We start from the raw sequence: 26,761 nt of genomic DNA, 5'->3' as shown, positions 1-26,761 counted from the left end.
GTCGCGCTGCGGGGAGGGGCTGGCGCTGTGGGGAGGAGTTGGCGCAGCGGGGAGAGGCTGGCGCTGCTTTCTCCGTCTGCGCTGCTCAGGCTCCAGGCTGCTCCATATGGAGCGCGCCCCGCGCTGCGCGCAGCTCCAGCCCTCCGGTGTTCCACAAAAGCGCGGAACAAAAGGCTGCTTCCTCTCTTGTGCCTTCCCAGTCAGAGCGGTCCAGGCAGCCAGGGGCTTGACAGGCGCACTTTCCCCGGGTGCGGCGCGCCCACTCCCTTCCACGGTCCCAATCTCGGTTTCCGCCGGCGCCAGTCCGCCGGCGCCAGTCGGGTGCATGCACCTTCTGCCCTCCGCGTCCCCAGCCCCAGTCCCCGCCAGCGCCGGTCAGGTGCCTGCGCCCTGTGTCTCGCCGCGACCTGCTCCCGCCTCCGGCGTGTCTGGGCCGGTCCTCAGTCTGCGAGCTCTTCTCTGGACTTTCTCGGTCCCTTTGTTCTGCGAACGGCCGGCAGCGTGTTCCGGCCGGTTAAATTTCTCTCTTTTGCTGTCCCACAGTTCAAGTTGGCAACTCACAAAAGCTCCCTCCGATTGTCCTCAGGGCACTCAGGCCCGGACCCTACCTCAAGCAATGCTGCCCGCTCCTCTCCGCGCCGTCCCCACTTGCTGGTGGCGGATGCGGGTGTCTGGGGTACTTTTCAGCTGCGAGTTGCTTTTAGGCAGGTAATCTGTGGGTTTTATTTATTGTTTCCCTCCCAGTCAGGTTGCCCTCCTAGATTCAAACACTTCCCCCAGGCCCGCCAGTGCGAGGGTTTTCCGGTGTCTGGAAACGTCCTCTAAAGACTTGCTTCCCAGGAAGGATCTCCGTCCTTAGCTCTTTTTTCTCACTTTTTATCTTTTATATTTTGTCCTACCTCCTTTTGAAGACAATGGGCTGTTTTTCTGGGCGCCTGATGACCTCAGCTAGCGATCAGAAGTTGTTTTGTAAAGTTTGCTCTGCGTTCAGATATTCTTTTGATGAATGTGTAGGAGAGAAAGTGGTCTCCCCGTCCTACTCCTCTGCCATCTTGGCTCCTCCTCCCGGTCATTATTCATTTTAAATTACATGATATGAATTTACTGCAAGTTCAGAGGCATTAATGGCATTTAAATGCTTTCAGTTGTATTTATTTGACAGCTTTAAATTGTTTGTAGTGGAAATTTGATGCTTTTAGAATTAACTGCATCCCCTTATTACTTGATGTTAAAGTAAAAGTAATTTTTGGACCTTCCAAAGCATTGGAAGCTATATTTAGTATCATGATTATCTTTGTCCTTTGGTTGTCTGTTCACAGAACTCTGTTTTTTGAAATGGACAAGAGCACTACCCTTACCCTTAGTAGCATCTGGCCAAGCTTATTAAGCATTATAAGAGAGGGTTCCTGACCAATTAAAAAATGCCATTTCAAAGGAGAGGAACACAGGAATAGGGGAAAGAAATGAGACTATTTAGAGAAGTCTTGCCCCTGTTCTCTTGTAAGAGAGGATAACAAGCATGAAGGTGTGAAATTTATGTACAGTTAAAAAACAAAGTGAGATGAAACTTGACCTCTTTGAGGACACCCTTTAATCATTTTGCAGTGTTCATTTTGTTTTTTCTTAGCTTTTTTGTTTTGTTCTGTCTTTGCTTTTTTTGTTTTTGAAATAGGTATTCTGCTATAAATGAAATCAACAAGATACAAGGAAATAAGAACCATATCTTGGTCTATTTTATCACAAAACTGTCTCGGATGGGAAGTGGAACGTCCTATGTAGGATTCCATGGAGGTAGGACCAAAATATTTGTGAATATGTTTGTATAATAATGTTTAAGTTATTTCTAATTTGGTCCTGCGGTGGTGGTGGTTTAGTCACTAAGTCATGTCCAACTCTTGTGACCCCATGGACTATAGCCCGTCAGGCTCCTCTGTCCCTGGGATTTTCCAGGAGTGGGTTGCCATTTCCATCTCCAGGGCATCTTCCCAACCCCGGGATCAAACCTACATCTGCTGCATCGCAGACAGTCTCCTGCATTGTTGGTGGATTCTTTCCCCAAGCCACTGTTTGGTCCTATGATGTACAAAGTCTGATATTAGAAGATTAATGTTAATCTCAGTGGTCCTCCCAGGTGGCTCAGTGGTAAAGAATCTGCCTGCCAATGCAGGAGACACAGGAGATGCAGGTTGCATCTCTGGGTTCAGAAGATGGCCTGGAGGAAGAAATGGCAACCCACTCCATTTCCTTGCCTGGAAAATTTCCAGAAAATTTCTGTCCTTGGAAAATTTCCATGGACAGAGGAGCCTGGCAGGCTACAGTCCATGGGGTCACAAAGAGTTAGACACAACTGAGTGACTGAGCACACACACATAATCTCAACTGTGTTTGTTTCAAATGCAATTAGATTTCTTAAAGCTGATTGATGCGAAAAACAAAAACACTTCATCTTCAGACTGGCTGCTGCAACCTACAGTACTTCATTTCAGTATTTGTTGATAAATGCTTGATTAATCTCTGGTTCCTCCCCTTTTACTATATGGATAATGCAGAAAGATATTTCCCACTGGCATTGTTATGAATGTGTGGATACTTAATGCCTGCTCCTGGGGTCAGAAAATGCTATCTTAAATCTCTCTTTTTTTTCTGAGGAAGACTCACCAAATATTTACTACATAGGCACACCTTGTTTAATTGCACTTTGCTTTATTGCACTCCACAGATACTGCATTTCTTACAAATTGAAGGCTTGTGCCAAGTCTCTCAGTGCCATTTTTCTGAAGGCCTTTGCTCACGTCATGTCTCTGAATTGTCTCAAGTATTTGAGATAATTCTCAAACTATTTCAAGCATTTTCATTATTATATGTGCTGTGGTGACCTGTGATCAGAGTGACCTTTTGTGTTGCTACTACGACTAGAAGAAAGCTAGGACGATGGTTAGCATTTTTCAGCAATATAGTATTTTGGGTTGTTTTATTTTGTGTGTGTGCAGTATAGTATTTTTATTTGTGTACTTTTGGCTGCACTGGGTCTTCATTGCTATGCTTGGGCTTTCTCTAGTTGTGGTGCTCAGACTCACTGCGGTGGCTTCTCTTATTGCAGAGCACTGATCTGGCTCAGTAGTGGTGATGCACAGGCGTAGTTGCCCTGAGGCATGTGTAATCTTCCCAGACCAGGGACTGAACCTGTGTCTCCTGCTTTGGCAGGTGGATTGTTTACAGTTGGACCACCAGGAATGTCCCAAGTATTTTTTAATTAAGGCATGTATGTCGTGTTTTGACATAATGCTATTACACACTTAATAAAATACAGTGTAGTATAAACAATTTTTATAGACACTGTGAAACCAAAAAACTTGTGTGATTTGATTTATTGTAATATTTGTTTTGTTGGGACCTGATCCTAAAGAATCTCCAAGGAATCTGCTGTATGAGAAAATTGGTATTCTAGAAACGGGCAAATAATAATTTAGTTTAATAATTTAGTAGTTAATAAGAGGCAAACCTTGCTGGTGTCTCACACCCCTCTACTGATTACGATACAGAAAGTTTAATAATACAGCTATAGAAGAATAATAAGCCTTCTTTAAATACTTTTTTTGTTAGTCATGTCAGTTCTTAAAACTGATTTTCATGCTAAGGTTGTTAACATCTATAGTGTGACATCTATATGTTTCCCATATATATTCAAGGGATTAGACTTTAGGATACAAATCATTCATTCAAGAGTATGTTAAACTGTCAGGACAGTGGTGTATCCCTGCTTACAACTGTCAGGAAGAAACCAGCGGACACAGGGAAGATTCTGGGGCTTGTTTTCCCAGGGCTGTGGCATTCTGTGCACATCGACGACCTCCGGAGATCCACAGTCATGGTTTCAGACGTAACTAAACTGCAGGATGTGGCCATCAGCCAGCTGTTTAAACCAGAAGATCCCCCTAAGGGTGAGTCTGGAGAAAAGGTCCTTGGGGAGGTAGGATGGTGGGAGCGGAAGCCAGGAGGAGTGCACTCTGCCGCGAGGACAGGTCCTCAGGCTACTGTCCCCCAAGTCCAACACCTGCCCCTTGGCAAGAGCTTGGGACACATTTGCTGAACTGAGTATTGATGAATCCAGGGCACTGTCTCCTACTTCCAAGGCCAGGAGAAGGCAGTATTTCCACAAGGTCTTTGCAGGTGCCTGTGGAACATGTCAGATTCTGTTTACCCTGGCTTCCGGATCAGCCATCTGAACCCAGGATGGAAGCTCGGGTTGCCACTGGTGGACCACGTCAAGTGGGCAAATGGAGGCTGATCTATGTGACTGACAGTCTCTCCTTTGGGGCCCCTTCCTGGGGCTGGTGCCAGGGAAACCCAGACAGATCCCCAGCACACAACGCACACGATGTTGCCAGCGCTCCCCACCACCACTTCTGCCTCTGAACAGTAGCTCCATTGTTTTACTTCTTTGCAGTGGAGGTGGGCCACCGAGCCCAAGAAGATGGTGAGGAGCTGATGGAAACTGAGGCGGTCACGTCGCAGCAAGTGGTAGAGGTAAAAATGGAGACAGAAAGTCCTGAGACAAATGATAGCCCAGGCTTCGGACCAGAACATGATGTAAGTTCTCACTCTTTCTGGCCCTCTAAGCCCTCGAGCTGTGGGCTCCCCTTCCTCAGACTTACACCCAGGGGTCCGAGGAGTGGAGTCAGCTGGCAGGGCTCAGCCCAGCCCTCCTCTCCCTGCCTCTATGAGTGCAGGTGAGATCACCAGGAGCAGATCTGACCTTGGCTTTTCCTGGTGTCCCCTAGTCAGTTTTGCTCTGTTGCTTGACCCCTGACAAGGTCCCCAGGCACATAGGATTGTCTTGTAGTAGATTTTTTTTTTCTTTTGGCCACACGACGTGGCTTGCAGGGTCTTGTTAATAGTTCCCTGACCAGGGATTGAACCCAGGCCCATGGTAGTGAAAGTGCAATGTCTTTACCACTGGACTGCCAGGGAATTCCCTCACAGTGGTTCTAAGGGGAACTTGACAAGGACATGTGGTAGGAACTTGGGCAGGAGGAAAACTGTGCCCCCTGCATGCAGTGCCTGGACCTTATGTCCCTGGCATCACCTGGCTTTTCTTGACGTGTAAGTGGCAGAAATGGAAGGCTTGATTGTCTGTCGACAGACGCAGATCCTGGACACCACCAGGCTGCTGAAAAGCTGTATTCAGGGTGCCGTGGGCATGCTCAGAGACCAGAATGAGGACTGTCAGCGCAGTGTTCGGAGGGTCTCCATCCTCCTCAGCCTCCTAGAGGAAGATGGTGAGTACAGAGGTGTGGGAGCCCCTCTTGTCCACACCCCAGCCTGGGCTTCTCCTTCGGTCCATGAATCATCCCCCCGCTGTAGGTCTCCATGGCTCCCAGAAGCAGCTGGCTCTCTGGCAACCTACACGCACCTCTGGGATTTCTGTAGACTTGGCCTGGCCAAAGGAGACGGGCTTCCCTTCCTGCTGGGATGTGTCAGGGATGCCGAGCCCACCGCTCGGTGCCCAGGGATGTGCTGAATGCACGTCTGCTCTGCTTTTCCACAGCCACTTTCTTGCTGGTCGCTAAGATGCGCCTCTACGTCCTTTTAATGAAGCAGGAAGAGAACTCTATCTGCAATGTGAAGGACTGGGTGGTGAGGGAGGCCTCCAATCAGGACGCTCTACAGGAGGCTGGCACGTTCAGGTACCGCCAGGAAAGGAAACCCGGGGCGGTGGGGGACTGGGGGCAGGGCGCATGGCTCTCCGAGCTGAGGGGCCGCTTCCTTCCAAACCTCTGAGAAATTCAGAGCCATCGACTTTTTTTGCCCGGAGAGCACAGGATAGTCTGGGTGGCAGTTGTATGGGGTTTGCTTGACTCTTTTCTGTACTTTTGTGTGTTTTAAATTTTTTCATAGTGAAAACCAAAACAAACAAAACCCAGAACATCTGTTCTTGTCAGATGTAAACTTTTATCACCATGTTCATCACCATAGACATGGGTGCCGTTTTAGGTTGGTAAATTAAAGAGGTGATAAATATGTACGGGAGGGAAGAAAGCTGCTTTCCTAGACCTCCTGCATGAAGTTATTTGATAACCACGAAAATAAGACCCAAAGTATTCACTTATTGTCCCTGGTGCTTTTTCTACAAACCTTGATGCTGTTCTCAAGACTAGCCCATGACAACCTGTGTGGTTGAGGGAGAGGGTGTTGCTCTGCATCCCACGGTGGGCAGTGGAGGATGCCGCCCACCCCATCTGCAAGGTCGTCTAAGACCTGAGACTTCATCAGTCTGGCCCTCAGTTTCTTTGACTCCAGGAGAACACTCAACTCATCCAGAGGCTTGGATTCGGCGGGGATGTATCTCCGCACTGTTTTCAAGAAGGACATGTGGGAACATCTAGGTTGAATGGACCATGTGAGCTTCCTGATGGCTGGTTTTGTAACTGTAGGGCTTTTCTGCTTCTGTGTTTTTCTCTAATAATTTTTCATTTCTTTCCCAGTTGTACCTTCTGAAGGATCAGATTTGGACCTGGAATTATTTTTGTTTCTCTTGGTTCCTCTGTATGGATTTTAGATAAATGCTTCTTAAAAATCTATATTTTCTATGTCCTTGACACCACCCCTTCACTTACTGAACTACATATGCTGGTGTTCACAGGGGTTCCCAGGTGCCACTAGTGGTGAAGAATGTGCCTGCCAATGCAGGAGACATAAGAGATGCAGGTTCGATCCATGGGTCGGAAAGATCCCCTGGAGGAGGGCGTGGCAATCCACTCCAGTATTCTTGCCTGGAGAATCGCATGGACAGAGGAGCCTGGCAGGCTACAGTCTATAGGGTCACAAAAAGTCATACTCAACGGAAGTAACTTAGATAAAGACATGCTTTCTTTTTTAATGTAACCTGAAATGAATTTACTTTGGTTTCTTTATTATATTCTATTCACAACTGATTTTTTTTCTTCAAATATCATACTTTTCAAGTGAATTTGGTCATTCTTTGATTTATTTATAGAGCATAGGTGATTTGTTCTGGAAAACAGATATATAACAAAATAAAACAATACTACTGGGCCTTTTCAATGAACCAATTCCAGTTTATTAGAGGTAAAATTAAGGACCTTTCAAGTTCTGCCTCTAATCTTCAGTTCAGTTCAGTTGCTCAGTTGTGTCCGACTCTTTGCAACCCCATGAACCGCAGCATGTCAGGCCTCCCTATCCATCACCAACTCCCGGAGTCCACCCAAACCCATGTCCATTGTGTCGGTGATGCCATCCAGCCATCTCATCCTCTGTCGTCCCCTTCTCCCCCTGCCCTCAATCTTTCCCAGCATCAGGGTCTTTTCAAATGAGTCAACTCTTTGCATGAGGTGGCCAAAGTATTGGAGTTTCAGCTTCAGCATCAGTCCTTCCAATGAGCACCCAGGACTGATCTCCTTTAGGATGGACTGGTTGGATCTCCTTGCAGTCCAAGGGACTCTCAAGAGTCTTCTCTAACACCACAGTTCAAAAGCATCAATTCTTTGGCCCTCAGCTTTCTTTATAGTCCAACTCTCACATCCATACATGACTACTGGAAAAACCATACATAGCCTTGACTAATGGACCTTTGTTGGCAAAGTAATGTCTCTGCTTTTAAATATGCTGTCTAGGTTGGTCATAACTTTCCTTCCAAGGAGTAAGCATCTTTTAACTTCATGGCTGCAGTCACCATCTGCAGTGATTTTAGAGCCCAGAAAAATAAAGTCAGCCATTATTTCTACCGTTTCATTTCCATGACGTGATGGGACTGGATACCATGATCTTAGTTTTCTGAGTGTTGAGCTTTAAGCCAACTTTTTCACTCTCTTCTTTCACTTTCATCAAGAGGCTCTTTATTTCTTCACCTTCTGCCATAAGGGTGATGTCATCTGCATATCTGAGGTTATTGATATTTCTCTCGGCTATCTTGATTCCAGCTCATGCTTCCTCCATCCCAGCATTTCTTATGATGTACTCTGCATATAAGTTAAATATGCAGGGTGACAATATACAGCCTTGACGTACTCCTTTACCTATTTGGAACCAGTCTGTTTTTCCATGTCCAGTTCTAACTGTTGCTTCCTGACCTGCCTCTAATCTTTGTTTGATTTAATCTCTTCTAGTCCTTAAAAATGATGTAAAAACATGAAAAACACAGCTGTAATGTGGGAATAGTAGAGCAGATGTTTTGTTACTGCCATGAAGGCACAAAATGTGAAAAGGATGTGGGCCTCCCAGTATGGTCTGTGGTCCTTCTAACCCGAGCGGACCTATCTCTCCCCTACACAGGCAGACCCTCTGGAAGCGGGTCCAGGGCGCTGTGACTCCCCTCCTGGCGAGCATGATCTCCTGTGTCGACAGGGATGGCAATCTTGAGCTACTGGTCAACCCACACTCTCCGTCCTGGGCGAGAGACCTTTGGATGTTTATTTTTAGTGACGTTAAACTTCTGAACATTCCTCTTGTGACGATTGATACAAGGTGAATAGAAGACTTTCTTTTCTTGGGAAGGGATATAAACCCATAACATAGCAGCAAACTTCATAGGCCCTCCCAGATGTTTGAAGAAATATTAGTATGGACTTTAGAATCACATTGAAGTTGGCCCTTTTTGTAGCCTCAAGGGCATGACAATACAGTAACAAAGTGTTGACACAATTCTGAAAAATTCTTGCTTCGTTCTTGACTTTCTTCACTTCCTTGTGCTCAGAGCACCCTTTGCAGTTAAAATGGCCTACTTCCACCTCATCTGCACTGGGGAAGCTGCATGTTAGGGAGCATTTATGTTGATTTTCCTGTTCCTCCAGCCAATGGCGGGAACCGCAGAGCCTGTCCCTAGGCCCGATCTTATGTAACTCAAGCTCAGCTGGCCTGCCAAAACCTTGCTTGGCTTTCAGGTGGCTCCGATTCTCTGCACAGGTATAGGGCAAGAGTGGGTTCAGACATCACCAGACTGGTTCTGCCCAAGTCTTCAAGCAGTTTTGCAACCGTGGTTTGTTTTTGTTTTGTCTGTGAAACCCAGTGATGATATAAGATCATCCTTCAGTTCTTTTCTAGTATAAAAATGAGCTATTCAGTAGACCAGGGGACTGTCTTTGCAGCCCACTAACCTCCCAGTACTTGAAGATGGAGAGGAATTGGCATCAGAAATAGATCTCATCTTGCATCTTGAGTGCCATCTCACTAACCACTTAATTCTTGGTCCTTGTTTGGCCTGTTGCAGGTCTAAAGGAGAGATGTCCTACATCGTGGTGCAGAACTACATGAACCTCTCAGAGAAGGCATCCAATAGTGTCCCATTTAGCTGGAGAATCAAGGACTATCTGGAGGAGTTGTGGGTCCACACTCAGTACATCACAGGAGATGCGGGTGAGCCCAGCAATGGTGGGAGGGGATGTGTTCTACAGGAGGAGACCCTGATACCCTGTCATAGGTCATCACCTCCATTTGAATCCCCTGGAAAACTAGGACAGTAGGATGTCTCTGAGCCCCTCTCAGCAAGTGCCAGTGACCCGAGTAGTACCTTTGCCCACACTGAGCCGTCATTGTCCTCCCTTGCTCTGTTGTCATATGCCAAGTCATCTGGCCACAGGCATTCCAGGAAAACCCCAATGGTCAGACACCACTTTTGGGACTGTCATCTTTCATACATGAAGTAGTCTTTTCAAAGTTTATGTATAGCTTTGTTTTTTTTTTAATTTTGGTGATCATTTCATAAGATAGGCAGACATCAGATCATTGAAAGTAACATGGTACATCAACTACAGATCAATCTTTAAATAAAGGCCAGATGTCTTTTTTTTTTTTTATTTTTTAATTTTTTTATTTTTTTTGTCATACATTGATATGAATCAGCCATAGATTTACACGTATTCCCCATCCCGATCCCCCCTCCCACCTCCCTCTCCACCCGATTCCTCTGGGTCTTCCCAGTGCACCAGGCCCGAGCACTTGTCTCATGCATCCCTCCTCGGCTGGTGATCTGTTTCACCATAGATAGTATACATGCTGTTCTTTTGAAATATCCCACCCTCACATTCTCCCACAGAGTTCAAAAGTCTGTTCTGTATTTCTGTGTCTCTTTTTCTGTTTTGCATATAGGGTTATCGTTACCATCTTTCTAAAAATACATGTCAAAATAACTTGAAGATGAACTTAGATTTCTAGATAAGCTTTCTGCCACTCTTTCTGAACAAACTCAAAACAATCTCTCTCTTGAGGAGAGTGTATTTCTCTTTTCATACCCTATCAAAAACTGACCCTACTTTTCTATGGTAGCACATGACTTGGGGGCCAGTACCCGATCTGCTAGAAGGCAGGTCTTTTTGGTTTGAGCAGCATTTGACCCAACTCCCGGCAGGCAGACCACTTGTTCCTGGTTCATGTTGGTTCTGGGTTCCCTAAGCACTTTATGTCTTGTGGAAACATTGGTCTATCTCAGATTGTATTCTCTTTAGGGCTAGCTAGGCTTTTATGGGAGCTTCCCAGGTGGCGCTAGTGGTAAAGATCCCACCTGTCAACGTAGGAGACATAAGAGAAATTGGTTCCATCCCTGGGTTGGAAAGATCCCCTGGAGGAGGGCATGGCAACCTACTCCAGTATTCTTGCCTGGAGAATCCCACGGACAGAGGAGCCTTGCAGGCTACAGTCCATAGGGACGCAAAGGTTAGACATGACTGATGCGACTTCTTAGCACACACGCAGGCTTTTATGGCCAGAGTAGAGCATTCCTTCTGACTTTGTTTCTGTTATTTCACTGGGATAATATCTGAAGTGTCCAGAATTGAAAATAAAAAGGCATTTGGTGAGTAAGGGGAGTCATGGTCAACATCTTCACCCCAGTGGATCTCTGTCTCCCTCTCTGCCCCACCTCCCCCTGCCCTGCCCCTCAGGACTGGCAGAGAAGTTACTAGAACTCTTTCAGAAGACCCCACTGGGCAGTTTTCTTGCTCAGCTCACAGTAGACCAGCGGCAGGAGCTTCTTCAGTGTTACCTGAAAGATTTCCTTCTCTTGACCATGAGAGTGTCCACTTGGGAACAGTTAAACGTAAGTACTGACTCGGGGTCAGGGCAAGGCTGGCGTAAGTGGACAAAATACCAACATGGAACTTCCTCCACTGCCGGAGCTGCAATGTTTGTGGAACAGAATGTGTCCCAAGAGGAGAGTGCTGTGAGAAAATGCCACTGACACCTTTAGAACCCCCGAGGCTGGCCACTTACTCCGCCTCTCAGCACCCCTAAAACATGGAGATTTTAGTAACAGGAAGAAGACCTCCAATTTCCTGTGATGCTTTCTTTTTAAATGTTTAGTTTTTCTTGAAGAAAACTAGGTAAATATTTAACTGACCACAGCAAGTTAATGATAAGAGCAACTGAAATTTCAGTGGAAATATTGAAGGTTTCAAACTTTGGTACATAAAAACGGAAACTGGCAGATTTGAGAACATACACCCAGCATGATTAAGGATTAATAAAGTGTTCTTAGGAATCAATAAGAAAATCCCCTAATTTTTAAAAACGAATAAAAGTTATAAGTTGACTATTAAGAGAATAATTATACAGATGTCCAGAAAACAGAGGAAAATTAGCCTCACTAGTAAATCAACAAGGCATGAACAACTTTCAGCTACCGACATTTTTGTCCATGTGGCAAAACTGGTTTTTAAAAAATGGCCAGAATTTCCTCCACTGCCAAAGGTGGTGTGAACAGTGTGGTGGTTCTGTAAACCGTCGGGGTGAATGGAGAACTTCTGAATAAAATCTGAACTGGTGATTTGATCTTGAGAACATTATCAGAGATGTGGACAAATACTTTATTCACAGGAATGTTCTTTTCAGTTCTATTTCTAAAAATGGAAAATTAGGAACAATTTACTTATCAAAACGTAAGGGTTGGACAAGTTAAAGTACAGTCATTTGATTGTTATTGTGCAGCCATTAAAAACAATGTTCTTCTGGTGTGCTTGTGATAGAGCAATGCTTGTAAAGTAAAGTGGGAAAAGATCAGGAATGCATTGTGACCCTAATTTGGGGACCACTGGGAGAAGAGGTGTGGATCTAGAAATGTCTAGAAGGGACAACACCAAAAAGTAAATGTGGGATACTAGTAGTGTGCATGGTTTTTCATTTTCTTTTTTGTCATTTTTGTATGGTTCTCATTTTCCTCGAGCAAAATGTAGCTTTTTAAAAAATACTTTGCAAACAATATAATAAAAGCTTTTTTTCCTCCCAGGCTCTGCAAATGGCTCTGCAGTCCTGCGTCAATCAGCTGAATGCAGGAAGGCCAGAGGAAGAGGCCTCCTTACCATCAGTGCACCTCGCCTACCACCACTTCAGAAGCCGGCTACAGAACTTCTCCAGGATCTTGACCATCCACCCTCCAATTCTACCAAGCCTTATGAAAGGCACACAGAACCACAACTGGGCTGGACGTGAGATGGTATGGCCCCTCTTAGGGATCTCTCATGCCTGTAGCAGGCTTGGCCTCCTCAAGCGAGTGTGGAGGGAGGGGCGCTCCCACCACCTCCCCGACAAGGGAAAGCTTATGGGCCTTGTTCCAACTGGGAGACATCTTTACCAGCACACACGTCAGTGCGGCTTCTCAGTTAGAATACATCCAACTCATGCCCCCTAGATCCCAAGACAATGAAAGAGGAAGCTCCAAGCCTGGGACACAAGAAAAACACCCAGGACCTCCGACTTAAGGTTTAGACCAGCCCAATGAGGGCCAGGGGACAGACTGCTCAGTCACGGGCCTGTTCTCTGCTCCCCAGAGTCTGGATGTGTTGGCAGCAGTGGCCTGTGCTGAAATGCTGACGGAAAACCTCCTGAAGCCCAGTCCCCAAGCTTGGTTACGGACGGTGAAGAATCTTTCCATGCCCCTGGAGCTCCTCTGCTCAGAAGGGTACATGCAGGCCTGTGGGATGAAGACCAGAGAGGTCATCAGGGGTGTCAGGTAAGACCCAGGAGGCCCAGGTACATCAGAGAGAGAGGGCAGATGTTCCTACCGCTGGAAGTGGGCCTTTCCTCATCACTCTTTAACATCTGTGGAACTCTACTTAAACGCCAGGCATCTCAATGATCCTAGAGAAACAGGCGAGAGCTGAGCCTTCGGGGAGTGCACAGAGTGATGGGGGTGATACGGAGGTGACCAGAAATTATTGTGATCCCGACGGCGAAGGAGCAGCTGCAGAGGCCCCCAGCAGGGTGACAGAGAAAGGGCGTGCACTCGGGGTAGACTTCCCAGAGGACCAGGCCTGGGCTGGCCTTCACGGGCGAGGTGGGAGTCACCAGACATGGGCAGAGGCATCGACCTTGAGTTGTCTGAGCTGAGAGTCTGTGGGGAGGAGGAGAAAGACGGAAGTGGGTAGAGGTCAGGGAGAACATCATAAAGGGCTTCTACCTAATTCACTTACCTTCTCTCCTGCTCCTTTTTTTCCTCTTTCTTTTTTATTTTTTAAATTATGAAAGTATGATAACACATTTACAGGAGACTTGGAAGATACCCAACAGAGTTACATGTAGTTCCACCATATATTACAATTATTTCTTAAGTAGATTATTTAAGATTTTTAGTTGTAATTTTATATCAAACTCTCAAAAATTAATAGATTGAATATACAGAAAAGTAAAAAAAAATGCAGTAGATCTGAAAAGCACCATGAATCAATTCAACATAATTAAGTTTTTTTTACAATTTTCACACAACAGAAGGATACAAGTTCTATTCAAATTGGCATAGACTGTAAACTAAGAGACATTAGAACATATGCAAGGTGTGAAAGCTTCATGGTCTAAAGGTACTGAAACATGAAAACTGTAAATACCTTTTACTACTGTGATTATATAACTATTATTTATTCACTTCATACCATTGTTATGATTGGTCAACAGAAAATAATATAGTTCTATATCAGTAAAAGTACCATTTAATAGAAAAACCTGTAATAGTTTTTAAAATCCAGAGGCATATCAGAATTATCTTGGAATTTTTTGAAAAATACAAATGCCCATATTTTGCTTTTTTTCTCCAGAGTTCAGATGTGTTTCTAATGACTATCCATGCTTAAAAACAATTGGACTGTATGATGATTTTTTTTTTTTTGTCTAGTTTGTTTCACTTTTTCTATTTCATATTCTGTGCTCCCATTTCATTTAGTTTATGTTTTCCAATTTCTGTTTCTTGTTTATTGTTCTTTCTGAAGCCTTTATCTAGGCTAGTGAGAAAGCTTTTGTACATACAGAGATATGTATATGTATATATAAACATAGTATGTATAGTTAAAATATGTATTTTAGAGACATGAATTTTTGCTTAGCAAAAAAAATGTATGACATTTTGATTCCACTAATTTATTTTCACCATAATGTTGATATACTTCCATGTATTTTGGCATCTAATATTCTTGCTTAAAGATTAGAAAGTTTATTATCTTAGTGAGTTAAATTTTTTTGAATGAAGCTTGAAACTTCTAATCCCATTCTGAGAATATAAAGAAAGACCATGTTGTAAAAAAAAAAAAGCAGGAAATTAAGTTGTGATACAGTATTAACTTAAGTACAGATTTTGTTGAAATTTCACAGAATTTTATGTTAGTATCCATTATTTGTTTTCATATCTTATTCAAGATTCCACATTGTATTCAGTTGCTTCAGCTGCATACAACAAATTCTGAGAAATTCTCTTTTCAATTTTATTATGTCACAGATCTTTTCTAATATTCCTTGTTATAGCTTCTTGCATACACCTACCATTTAAAAGTGGACATTTAATTTCCAAATACATGGAAATTTTTTTTTTAAAGTATCTTTAAAGTATCTTTGACATTAATTTCTCACTTTGATATTTCTCACTTAAATCTTTTCTTCTCTGCAATCACCCTGTGTTTCTTCAGTCTTCAAGCTTTACTGAGACTTTCAGTGGCTAAGTCAAAGATCTCTGTTAATAAATGTCACATTGCACTTGAAAATATGTGGGTTATTTTCAAATATCTTTTGATATGGATTTCTAACGTAATTCCACAGTGATAAGAGAACAGTCTCTCTCTAATTTCAATACTTTAAGATCTGCTCCTTTTCTTAACTTTCAACTTCTGTGCCTTGAAACCACCTCCCTGCGCCTCTGCCTTCTGTCTCAGATGCTTTGTGTCAGAGCTGAGTGAGGGAACCCCTCTCTTGACAGAACCCACTGGAATCGCATTTTCTCCATCTCGCTCTTCGTGGAGCACGTGCTGCTGGAGACGGAGAGTCAGATTCCTGAGCTGCTCAAGCTGGTGACCGGCTATGTCTCCTTGCTGAATAAGGTGAGCGCAAAGGTTCGGCCTAGCAGGCAGAGGTCCACCTCTTTGTAAGACGAAGCACAACTAAAGCTTGACCCAACCTCTGTCAGCGAGGTGGTATATTCCCTTTCTGCTCTGACAGTTTTATCTGGTTGTAGTAAGGAAAGTGATTTCATCACATAAGCTGCTCTATTTGTGGCATTTAATGGTTTAATTTTTACCCTCTCCTGAGTGGTAAGTCAAGGTATGTCATTTAGGGTTTCTTGCAGGAAAAGGAACTATCAGTGCAGCAAATCTGCTTGGGAGGACTGAAGGGTAGGCTCCAACCAGGCCTCCAGTGGCCCTAGAAAGACCAGCAGCCTGGTCCACAGCGGGAGCAGCTTGCCACTGCCATGATCAGGAAGACGGCAGTGTAAGGGAATGCCACTGGACTTGTGGACTTCCAAACACAGTGCTGTTGGTGGGACCAAGGGCACAGGAAGGCCCATGTCTCTGCCCCTCGACACCCTTTATAAAGTTGGTGCCACACAGAATAATACCCTGCAGAAAAAGTGACCGTCCTTTCAGCATCAATGGCCTCTCAGGGCCACTGCCTCTGGAAACAGGGAAAACAGCCTCTGCCTACTGGGAACCTCACACAAGCACTGCCAGCAGCTTTGCTGTGTAGCCTTTGACATGTCCTTTTTTAACTAGCATATTTCATGTTCTCAAGGTTTGTCCACATTGTAGCAGGTGTCAGAATTGCCTTCCTCTTTAAGGCTGAGTAAGATTCCACTGTATGGATAGAGCACATTCTGTTTATCCAGCTATCTGTTGATGGACACTTGGGTTGTTTCCACCTTTTGGTGATTGTAAATAATGCCACTATGAACCTGGGTATAGAAGTATCTATTTGAGTCACTACTTTAATTCTTTTGGGTGTATACTTAAGAGTAGAATTGCTGGGTCACATGGTAATTCCATGTTTGGCATTTTGAGGACTCACCATAGGTTTCCCACAACTGCCACACCATTTTACATTCCCACCAGCAATGACCCAGGGCCCCAATTTCTCCACATCCCTACTAGTACTTGTTATTTTCCATTTTAAACATAACAACCCTCCCAATGGGTATGCAGTGGTATCTCACTGTGGTGTTGGGTTTTTTTAATTGGAGTATAATTGCTTTATAATCTTGTTAGTTTCTGCATACAGCAACATGAATCAGCTATATGTATACATGTATCCCTGTTGAGGCTCCCCTCCCCTCATCCCACCCATCTAGGTCATCACAGAGCACCAACTCAGTGTGGTTTGATTTGTATTTCCCTAGTGACTAGCGATGTTAGTATTTTTTCCTGTGCCTATTGCCCGTTTGTATACTTCTTTGGAAAATGTCTATTCAAGTCCTTTGGCCACTTTTGAATATTTTATTTAACAGATCAAATTTAGCAGGGTATTAAAAACTCATAATTTCCAAGTAAGATTAGTCCTGGAATTCAAGGATAGCTCAAAGTTAAAAAACCTATAAATGTCATCAGTTACATAACAAATCAAACAATACACTGCAAATGATTATTTCAAAAGATACAAAAAAAGCTTTTCATAAAATATATAATTTGGTAAAAAGAAACTCTTGCTGAATTAGGAATAGAAAGGAAATTTCCTTGAGCAGATAATGTCATGGGTATACATAATATCTATATTGTGTTTAAAAACACCTATAACAAGCATCATATCTAACCAGAAAATTCCCTAAGCATACCAATTAAACTCACTATCTTATGTCATTAAAGATATGTCTTTCCTAAGATACAGTGTTTCTACTTCTAAATATATACTCCTAAATATATACTCTACTTCTAAATATATATAAAATATATAATTTTAGTATATAAATATATACTAAAAATATACTTCTAAATATATATATAAATATATACTAAGTATATATATATATACACCTCTAAATATATACTCTAAATATATGTGTGTGTATATACACATATATATATATAGGGAATTTTCCTGTTTCCACTCCAACACATGGAAGAATGTTGGGTACAGAAATACTTGTAATTGCAAGAAATTGGGAACATCCTAACTGTTCATTAACAGGAAAATAGGTGACCAGTGTCTTTGTCACGAAGTACCATGCAGTAGTAAACATGAATGATCTGAACCTACGTTTATCAATGAAAATTGGAAGTTGCCAAGCTTAGGTATAGTGAGATGTCCCTAAAACAGAGTTGCATGCATGCATGCATGCGTGCAAATCTAGTAGAAGTGGGAATTCAGGAATATGGTTCCCAGGGCCTGGGAGTAGAAAGGGATATACTTGAAGTCAAAACTATACGTGTAGCATTTGGTTATTCAGAAACTGATAAAGCAAATATTCAAACAAATGCCAAGATTACTTAAAGCTTGGTGGATACACAGATAGTCACTATATTATCATTTATAATTTGAAATATAATAGAAAGAGGGGGTAGACCTTAAAAAAAAAAAGTGGAAGAAAGGAAAAATCTAAAGCTGAGAATATTGGTCTTCTCTCCAAAACAGCATAGTCCCATAGGACATTCAAAGTTAAAGAAATTGCTAAACAAAATTTTAAAAAGCCTTGCACTGCAGACAGCAGAGCCGTAACTGTCTGGCTCCGCCAGTGGCAGAGGGCACGCCATGTTTTCTGGCCTGGCTGACCTCTGCTCTCCCTCTCTGCCCCACCGCCCTCCTGCCAACGCCTTTCTCCTTCAGTGCCTACTGGAGGACTCTGACATGAAGACCCATAGGCCTTTCATGGCGGTGATGACTACTCTTCGTAAATGTAAGGACCAGGTCAGCGAGAGTTTGACCAGGTGAGATTTTGGGTTAGGGATCCGCAAGGTTGAGAATTCGGAAGCTTCTTTTTTGCTTCTCATGTCCCACTTCCCTGCTTTAGAGCTGACCACCTTCTTGGCTTCTAGGTTTGGGGTTCAGCCGTGCCCCATCTGCCTGGGAGACGCACAGGATCCTGTCTGCCTGCCCTGTGACCATGTGTTCTGTCTGCGCTGCATTGACGTTAACCTCACCCAAGGGCACATGGGGTGCCCCTTGTGTTTAACCGACCTACCAGACAGATACTCTGCAACTGTGTCCCAGGAGCACGGGTAAAACAGCCTTTCTCTTGAGAAAGCTTCCACCTTTTTCTCCCTTTTTTGCAAATAACAGTATTCAAAAATATAATATTGGGCTTCCCTGGTGGCTCAGTGGTAAAGAATCCACCTGCCAATGCTAGAGACGTGGGTTCGGTCCCTGATCCGAGAAGATCCCACATGTGGCGGAGCAAATAAGCCTGTGCACCACAGTTATTGAGCCTGTGCTCTAGAGCCTGTGAGCCCCGACTATGGAGCCCATGTACCGCAACTACTGAAGCCCAGGCACCCTAGAGCCTGTGCTCCGCAACTAGAGAAGCTACCATAATGAGAAGCCTGAGCAGTGCAACTAGAGAGTAGCCCCTGCTTACCCCAACTAGAGGAAAAGCCTGCACAGCAATGCCCAGCACTGCCAACAATAAACAAAATTATTTTTAAAATATACTATTGACCTTAGAAAGCCTCAAAGCAAAGTGTCCTAACAAAGACAACTAATTATTTATGTACCTTTATAAACACCTAGTGTCTGAAAATTATCCTTTCCCCAAGACATGCATGTGTACAGAAGAGGGAGATTGAAAAATTAGAGGAAAAAACCCAGGAAGTTGTAAACTAAGTAAAGCCATCACAAGTACCCAAAGAATTTAGATGCAACTGGCTTATCCTCTTGATGTGTAAATGCCATCCATGTTCTATGATTTGAGGATAAAGCTAACTCTTGTCTGGCTAAGTGCCTTCAGGGCACTGACTAAAATAGCCCAAGCAGTGGTTTTCTTCCCTTCTGATGCCTTCTAAAAGTGGGGCACAAGACAAGTCCAGTGGATGGGAGCTTTGAGAAACTCTTGGGATATAAAGGCTGTTACTAGATGGTCCAAATGATCAAGGTCTTTCTCAAAAGAGCCAAATGTATGTACTGTCTGTCTTTGGAGACTGATTCTAATCAATATATGGAGATACTTGCATCTTTTAATTAAAAAAAAAAAAAGCTATCCAAATCCCAAAGCACTCTGTAGGGAGGGATTCTGGAACACAGTTTATAAGACTTTTAACCATGGTTTTTAACCATTCCCAAGGGAGGCCATTGAGAAACATGCCCGCTTCCGGCAGATGTGCAATAGTTTCTTCGTGGACCTGGTTTCTACCATGTGCTTCAAAGACAATTCTCCACCTCAGAAGGAAGTGGTCAAAGACCTGCTATCCTTACTCTTTGTAGAGAAGGAGCTCCTTCGAGAGGCTCCCCAACGTGAGTGGCTGTCTTCCAATAGAGTTAAAAATTCAGTTCTTCATCTCACTTTTTATGTCTGATGTGAACAATGATCTGCCTTTCTCCTGGTTTTAGGATGCCGTGAACACACAAAGTCTCTTTCTCCTTTTGATGATGTCGTGGATAAGACCCCCGTGATCCGCTCAGTGGTATTGAAACTGCTTTTAAAATACAGGTGAGCACCATGAACATGGAGTTGCCTCTGAAACACTTTGACTTCTTTTTTTTCTCTCCTCATGGCTTTTTCTTTGCCGCAAAGCATTCTTTACAGAACTGGTAGCTAGCTCAGTATCTGGGAAAGCTTCTTTAGCAAGAGACGCCCTGGTTCCTTTATCTGCATGGGTTGTATCCTTGGCATATTACATGCTGGCCATGAGTTCAGTATGGCCACAAGCACGTGTTTAGGAAGAAGAAGACAGATTTGAGGGAAGGGCACAGAGTGCTGTGAGACGTGTGGGTGCAGGAAGTCGGGAGTCAGGAATCTGCAGTTCTCATCTCAGTTCCACAGCTACAAAGTTTTGTGGTTTCTTGGACCATAACAGAATCTACACTCAACCTCCTTGCACTTGATGTTGTCTAAGTTTTGCTGCTCTTAAGTTTCTCCAATTCTATAAATGAACAGGGAAGCCCATATGGCGCCTCAGCTCAATGGGCTTGTCGAATTATGCTATTTTTAACAATTCTTAGAAAGGTGATCTGTATTCAGAAGATGTCTTTTGGAGTATACTCTGTTTCTCAACCTGTGTCCTACCTTGAGAGAGTTCACCTTGAGGTGATGGCAAAATCAAGATGCTATAGGGAAAGTTCCAACAGACACAACTACTTCCAACTTAAATGTCCGAAATGTGACTTAAGATAGAGATTAGATTTATGTTTAAAACAGGGATCCACTGCAGTCTTGTATTTTATTTTGGTGCCTCCCCCCCCCCCCATTATTTATGAAATAGCCTTTTCAAACAGGATTTTCAAATGCAATACTCTTAAAATACATTTCTTACTATACCTGAAAATGGCTCTTAAGGCATATATAGACACAGTTGCCTTGAGATATGAAAAGGGCCTCTTGCTATTCTGTGATTTTCATTAATTTTGGTAAATGTGTGAAATCTGTATTCATGTGAATCTCCTTGCTTAGAGAAAGGGAAAAGTGTCATTGACATGTATATCTCTTGACATAAAGTGTAGACACATTATTATGAGTATAAACTAAACTCAAAGGTAAATGCTTTGTTCTGGAATATTTAGAGTAAACTTTACAGAACTGATTTTGAAATAAAAACTTGAGACATAAACACGGTGTAAAAATATGAATGGTTATTCCCTGGGTTGAAAAATACTTGCTTCTGTCATTGCTCTTTGTGTTTCGTGTACTTTTGTGTGTTAAGAATGAATCAGACTGGACTTACATTCTTTATGGCACCTGCTGTCTGGGCAGACCCATGCATGGGACAGTGTTGACCAGACTGCAAATAACACTAAGATGGCATCTGACTTTTTCAACTTGTTTGCACTGATGTTACTAAAGTGATGAAAGATAAAGCTGCTAGCATCTTAGCATGAGAAAGACCCTGGTAGTAGCCATTATTTCTGTCACCACCGTGCACATGTAATTTTTTAAAATGCCAGTTTCACATAATGTCCTTGATGACGCTATAAAAATTATTAATTCTACTAAATCCCCACTCTTAAGGATATGACTGATAATGTTGTATTATAATGAGAGATACACCCAAAGCCTCCAGCAGCACACCAAGGTACAAGGCTGTCTCAAGGAAAACCACTCCTGCAGTTTTTGAGTTACGTCCTGATCTGGCTGCTTTTTTTGTGAAATACCACTTGTACTTGAAAGAATGGCTGACAAATGACACTGAAAACTGGGCAGTTAGGTGACAGGCGTTTTCCTGAAAAAAAGTGAGGTGAGCCTATCACAAACTGAGAGTTTTGTTGCTAATTATAAAATTCAAGCTTATAAGCAGATATTTAAAGGTTTGGAGGAATTCCCTGGCAATCCAGTGGTTAGGACTGCACGCTTTCATTGCCGAAGATCCAGGTTCAATCCCTGTCAGGTAATTAAGATCCTTCTAGTCTCAGCATGGCTAAATTAAAAAACAATAAAATAAAATGTTGGAAAACTTGTATCCTCCACTGTGAGCTTGTCAGCTTTCTAATACAAGCTTTTTGATAACATATTAATGAATGTGAGGTTTTGTAAAATATACAATAAAAATGTGTCAATGTTTGCAAAATTTGCACAGCTCAGCAAACCAGTATTTATGAAGTAACTGGTTCTTGATGTCAGAATTGTGCATTGATCAAAAAGCAATCTATCTGATTGCAAGGCAGATCATTTGATTTTAATGTAAATAACTATGAAAAGTACATTGATAAGGTTTCAGATTGCACATTGAAACTAACCTTTAGAAATTATTGTCTATCATTTTTGGTGCAGCATCAAAAGACAGTATCCATATTTACCTGAAAAGACTACTGAAATATTTCTCCCTTTTCCAACTACAGAATGTATGAGACCAGATTTTGCTCATATAATATAGTGCAACCAACTAGAAGCAGAAGCAGATTTGAGAATCCAGTGAACTTCTGTTAAGCCAGGCATTAAAAAGATTTCTAGGATTGAAAAACAATGCCCTTCTAACTAATGAAATTTTGTCTTGGAAAAGATTTTTTTAAATATTATTTATGTTAATATGTGATGAGTTTAGTACGGTTATTTTAAATGATGAATATTGATACATATTTTCAATTTTTCTTAGTTTTAATTTCTATTATGGTAAATATCAGAAGATATAACCAATAGAAGCAAAAGCTCTTTGTGGTTCTCATTAATTTTTAAGTCTGTGAAGGAGTCCTGGAGCCAGAAGTTTGAGAACAGCTGATATAAAATTGTTATTATATAGTCACTAAGTCATGTCTGACTCTTTAGCAACCCCATGGACTATAGCCTGCCAGGCTCCTCTGTCCATGGGATTCTCCAGGCAAAAATACTGGAGTGGGTTGCCATTTCTTCCTCCAGGGGATCTTCCTGACCCAGGGATCAAACCCGAGTCTCCTGCATTAGCAGGCAGGTTCTTTACCACTGAACCACCTGGGAAGCCCATCTAAAATATGGAATTTTATATTCCTCCAAGTTGGTGCTAAAATATTCTTCATAAAATCATGTTATAAACTATATAAACACATCTATGTATGTGAGAAAGTGGAAGTGTTAGTTGCTCAGTAGTGTCTGACACTTTGTGACCCCATGGCTCCTCTGTGCGTGGAATTCTCCAGGCAAGAATCCTGGAGTGAGTTGCCATTCTGTTCTCCAGGGGATCTTCCCAGCTACGTATGTATGTATATATATAAGTATACAGGAAGCAGGAAATGAATAATAGGCAAATAAATACTTCAAACCTTTGCTTTGACAAAATGGGTTTCCAGACCTTAGCTAACTAGGTGTATATAATATTTCTCCTTCCCTAGCTTCTGTGATGTGAAAGAGTATATTCAGACTTATTTGTCCGAGTTAGAAAAGAAACCATTCCTGGCTGAAGATAAAACCGAACTGTACATGCTCTTTAGCAACTGCCTGGAGGTAAGCTGACTATCACTCACTACATTTCTTTTGCAGGCTCTCAGAACCACATGGTTTATGCAATGGAATAGTGTTTTTCTGAAAATTTACAGAATATAATTTATGTGGTGACATTAACGGATGCTGTACTCCATTTAGGGGGAAAAATGTTTCAGAAACATTGTTACTTCTGTCCTCAGAAATTGCATATGTTGGCATTATGTACATGTGCATGAGGGGGAAAAAGGCATTGAAGAATATGCCACCAAAGTTGATGATGCCTCTCTGTGGGTGCTGAGGTTGTGAATACTTCTAATTTTTATTCTCTTTGTATTTGTGTTTCTTCCAAAAATCTTACAATGCATATGAAAAGTTAGATTAGGTTAAAAAATTTTTTTTCATTATACCTTTTATTTTTTTCCCTCCTTCTGTTCCCTAAAATAAAAATAAAAAGAGGTGTTAGTTTTTCATGATTCACAAAATATCCACTCAAAGCTACAACACTGTTCTTTATCCTTACTACACTGTCCATGACCACACTGGTGAAATTTCAAAGATGGGGTCTTGTAAATAAAAAACAATAATGTCCTTTCTTTCTGGTTCTATGTTCCCTAGGATTCAATACATGAGAAGAATAATGCTTTCTTCATAAGGGATGAATTGAAATACCTGCGAGAGGAAGGCCATTTCCTTACGACATACCAGCCAGTGGGATACAGCCGATGGCCTGCTGGTGAGGCCTCAGTGGAGCACCTACAGAAGATGGCCCGCATCCGCCTCTGTCTTGACAAGGCATCTGAGATCCTCGCCGAGTTTCAGGATGGCTCAGGCAGGTCTTCTTCCCAACCTTTCTTGACCACAGGCTGGGAGCCCCCATGATTTAGAAATTCAGGAAGTGTGGGAAGCTGGTTCTCAGGATAATACTGGTCTGTACCATATCCCTTTTCTTCTAGATTAGTTCTCTCAGTGTGAATTCCCGAAGGGTAGGTGCAGAGCTTTTACTAGCCTCTGTTGCAGAGAGTTAACTGACAAGTACCCTCAGCCATCACTCGGCCTTTCTCATTGGCTCTGCAGAGATGGCGGAGGAGAAGCATCACTACCTGCAGCAGGTGAAGCGCTTCTGTGCCCGGGTCCAGAATGACTGGTACCGAGTGTACCTGGTGAGGAAGCTCACCAGCCAGCAGGGGATGGCGTTTGTGCAGAGCCTCTCCAAAGAGGGCCATCCGGCCCACTGGGTGTTTCCTAAGGAAGTCATCGCACAGCAGGTGAGAAGGGCAGTCTGGCAGCCCCAGTGCTGTCTCAGCTCCCCTGTCCGACCCCACCCCAGGAGGAGGGCTGCTGCTCCTCCATCCCTCCCTGACTTTCTCCCACATCCATCCGGGAAAATGCTTGCATCTGGTCTGGTCTGGTCCTCTGTCTGGATTTCAGTTGACCCAGCTTGTGATCACAGTTATCTGCCTAGGGGAAAGGTGTGTCTGTGTTTGTTTCTGGTTTGTCATCTACCTGCAAAGCATATGTAGGCATCACTTCTGATGGTATTCAACGCAGGAAAAGCACAAGAATGATTCTGTGGCTTCGGCCTTCAGCAAATTAAAAGTCATTCATCCTGTAAAATAAGCCCTTTTTATCTTCAGCAGGGAAGACAGGAAAGGACTAAGGATGACAGAGTTGCAGTCATTTTGGCTCCAGGACTACTAAGTTGTCCTTTCCTAGAGCCCAGAAATGAATGAATTTTCACTGTCCTGAGGTTAGAAAAATGGCACTAAAAATCCTGCTTATTTTTCCTCCCACCTGGAACTTAGGCCTGACTCGTAAGTCTTTGGTGCTCTACTCTGAGTTCATATGGCAAGTAGCTACAGTATCACCTCCCCTAGATTTCCGCCCACTCTTCATCCAGTGAGGAGGAGGTGCTTCCCAAACAGCAGTGAGCTGTCATGCCTCAGTCTACCCTGGAAACCTGGTTCAACTGCCCTTAAACCTTCAGTGATTGCCTGGTTCCTTTCCCTATCAAGAAGGTTCTTTGCTCAATATTTCCCAAACTGTACCCACCGTGGTTAACCCCTGTGTTCTTGGGGTTGCAGAGGGATCATCCAGGCCAGATGGATCGGTATCTGGTGCATGGGAACGACTACAAGGCTGTCCGAGATGCAGTGGGAAAAGCCGTTCTGGAATCCAAGCCCCTGGCTGTTGAGACAGCTCTGGAGGTAGGCCAGGCTGGCGGCTGCTCTGTGTACACAGTGGCCCCTCACAGCCTAAGTCTTGTCTTGTTAGGATCAAATGATGCAATGGGAGACGCCCCACAGGGTGACATCCTGCCTTGGAAGTCCTGTGTCCATGGCCTCATGAGCTCGCCTGGCAAACAGGGGAGTGGCAACGGTTGATTTGGGTTGCTGGGTTTGTGAGAGGACACCAGCAGCTCCTTTCTGATTTATTTAGGTCCATTATTTTCTTTGAGACCCTGCTGAAAAGCCGCTTCCTCCAGGATTCCTCTGCTCTGAGATACGATGACATGGGAAGCAAAACCTCATAGTTCCCATAGAGACACATGCACGTGTTTATTTTAATAGATGCAGGCTTTTAAAAATACAATCTTTAAATTGTTACATTCTTATTTTCTTTCCGAGTCCTTATTTACCTTGGCGCTTTGCTGGAAAAAGAGGAAATAAATATCTTAGTTCAGCAAAAGTTCCCTAAAGGGACCAGGGGTGTAGTCAGAAAGAGAAAAGATAGTGATCCCTGTTACTTCTGCTCTAAGCTGTTTAATAAATATACATTACATTTAATATGAGAATGTTTTTGAAGAGCTGTTTTCTGGAAGATGGTCCTAAGGTGCAGGGTTCCAGGTGCCTATGGTATTAAGAAAGGCTCCCTCATCCTCTCCAAGGCTTTAGTACTGATCTCATTCTTTATTCACATACAGATCACATGAGATTCTGGCCCTGAGCTATATCTGTATAACTTTTAAAAGTCTCACTTGATGCCCTTGCTTTTTCAGGACTGTAGGAGCTCCGCAACTCAGAAGGCTGTCTACCTACTGTTAGCACTTTTTAGAGAGGTCACCACTTTGTACAGATCAGACAATGCAGACCTCCATCCTAAGCCACAGGTGAGTATCAGCCTCCAGGGCTGTGTTCATAGTCTCACGATTTGAAGGGACTTTTTGAATAAAGGTAAAATTCACAAACACCGGGACTGCCCTGGTGGTCCACTGGCTAAGATTCCGTGCTCATGATGCAGGGGGCCCAGGTTTAATCTCTGGTGAGGGAAATAGATCCCACATATCACAACTAAGACTGGATGCAACCAAATAAATAAATAAATATTTATTTAAAAAGAAAGTCATGAACACCAATAATGCCCATAATTTTAAAAAATCTTGGATGGAGGTTTTCAGCATTCTTATGAAGAGGAACTACTTTCTGTTTCACCCAAAGCTTTTAGAGTAACAGTTAAAACTAAAGTCAAAACAGTAATTCATGGACTTACCTGGTGGTCTAGTGGCTAAGACTCTGCACTCCCAGTGCAGGGGGCCTG

At 43.1% G+C, this 26,761-nt stretch overlaps 1 protein-coding gene across 5 annotated transcripts in view; it reads left to right on the top strand.

The window, feature by feature from the left end:
• LOC122695419 (E3 ubiquitin-protein ligase RNF213-like) overlaps nt 1-26,761 on the top strand; it is a 121,537-nt gene that overhangs the window by 76,687 nt on the left and 18,089 nt on the right. For all 5 annotated transcript variants that reach the window (XM_043905273.1, XM_043905274.1, XM_043905272.1 and 2 more), the window contains 20 exons: nt 1,673-1,791; nt 3,822-3,941; nt 4,448-4,590; nt 5,144-5,279; nt 5,549-5,687; nt 8,293-8,484; nt 9,227-9,372; nt 10,896-11,050; nt 12,236-12,442; nt 12,777-12,958; nt 15,185-15,305; nt 18,016-18,116; nt 18,225-18,407; nt 19,466-19,635; nt 19,732-19,831; nt 23,137-23,248; nt 23,843-24,056; nt 24,302-24,492; nt 25,309-25,431; nt 26,223-26,333. In XM_043905273.1, coding sequence (XP_043761208.1) covers nt 1,673-1,791; nt 3,822-3,941; nt 4,448-4,590; nt 5,144-5,279; nt 5,549-5,687; nt 8,293-8,484; nt 9,227-9,372; nt 10,896-11,050; nt 12,236-12,442; nt 12,777-12,958; nt 15,185-15,305; nt 18,016-18,116; nt 18,225-18,407; nt 19,466-19,635; nt 19,732-19,831; nt 23,137-23,248; nt 23,843-24,056; nt 24,302-24,492; nt 25,309-25,431; nt 26,223-26,333 — 2,965 coding nt within the window. The remainder of the gene's footprint in view (nt 1-1,672; nt 1,792-3,821; nt 3,942-4,447; nt 4,591-5,143; nt 5,280-5,548; nt 5,688-8,292; nt 8,485-9,226; nt 9,373-10,895; nt 11,051-12,235; nt 12,443-12,776; nt 12,959-15,184; nt 15,306-18,015; nt 18,117-18,224; nt 18,408-19,465; nt 19,636-19,731; nt 19,832-23,136; nt 23,249-23,842; nt 24,057-24,301; nt 24,493-25,308; nt 25,432-26,222; nt 26,334-26,761) is intronic.

Source organism: Cervus elaphus, chromosome 5, assembly GCF_910594005.1.
Source record: "Cervus elaphus chromosome 5, mCerEla1.1, whole genome shotgun sequence".
Classification (NCBI taxonomy): Eukaryota; Metazoa; Chordata; class Mammalia; order Artiodactyla; family Cervidae; genus Cervus; species Cervus elaphus.
Note: the sequence above shows the minus strand (reverse complement) of the source record. Positions and strands in the feature narration are given on the sequence as shown.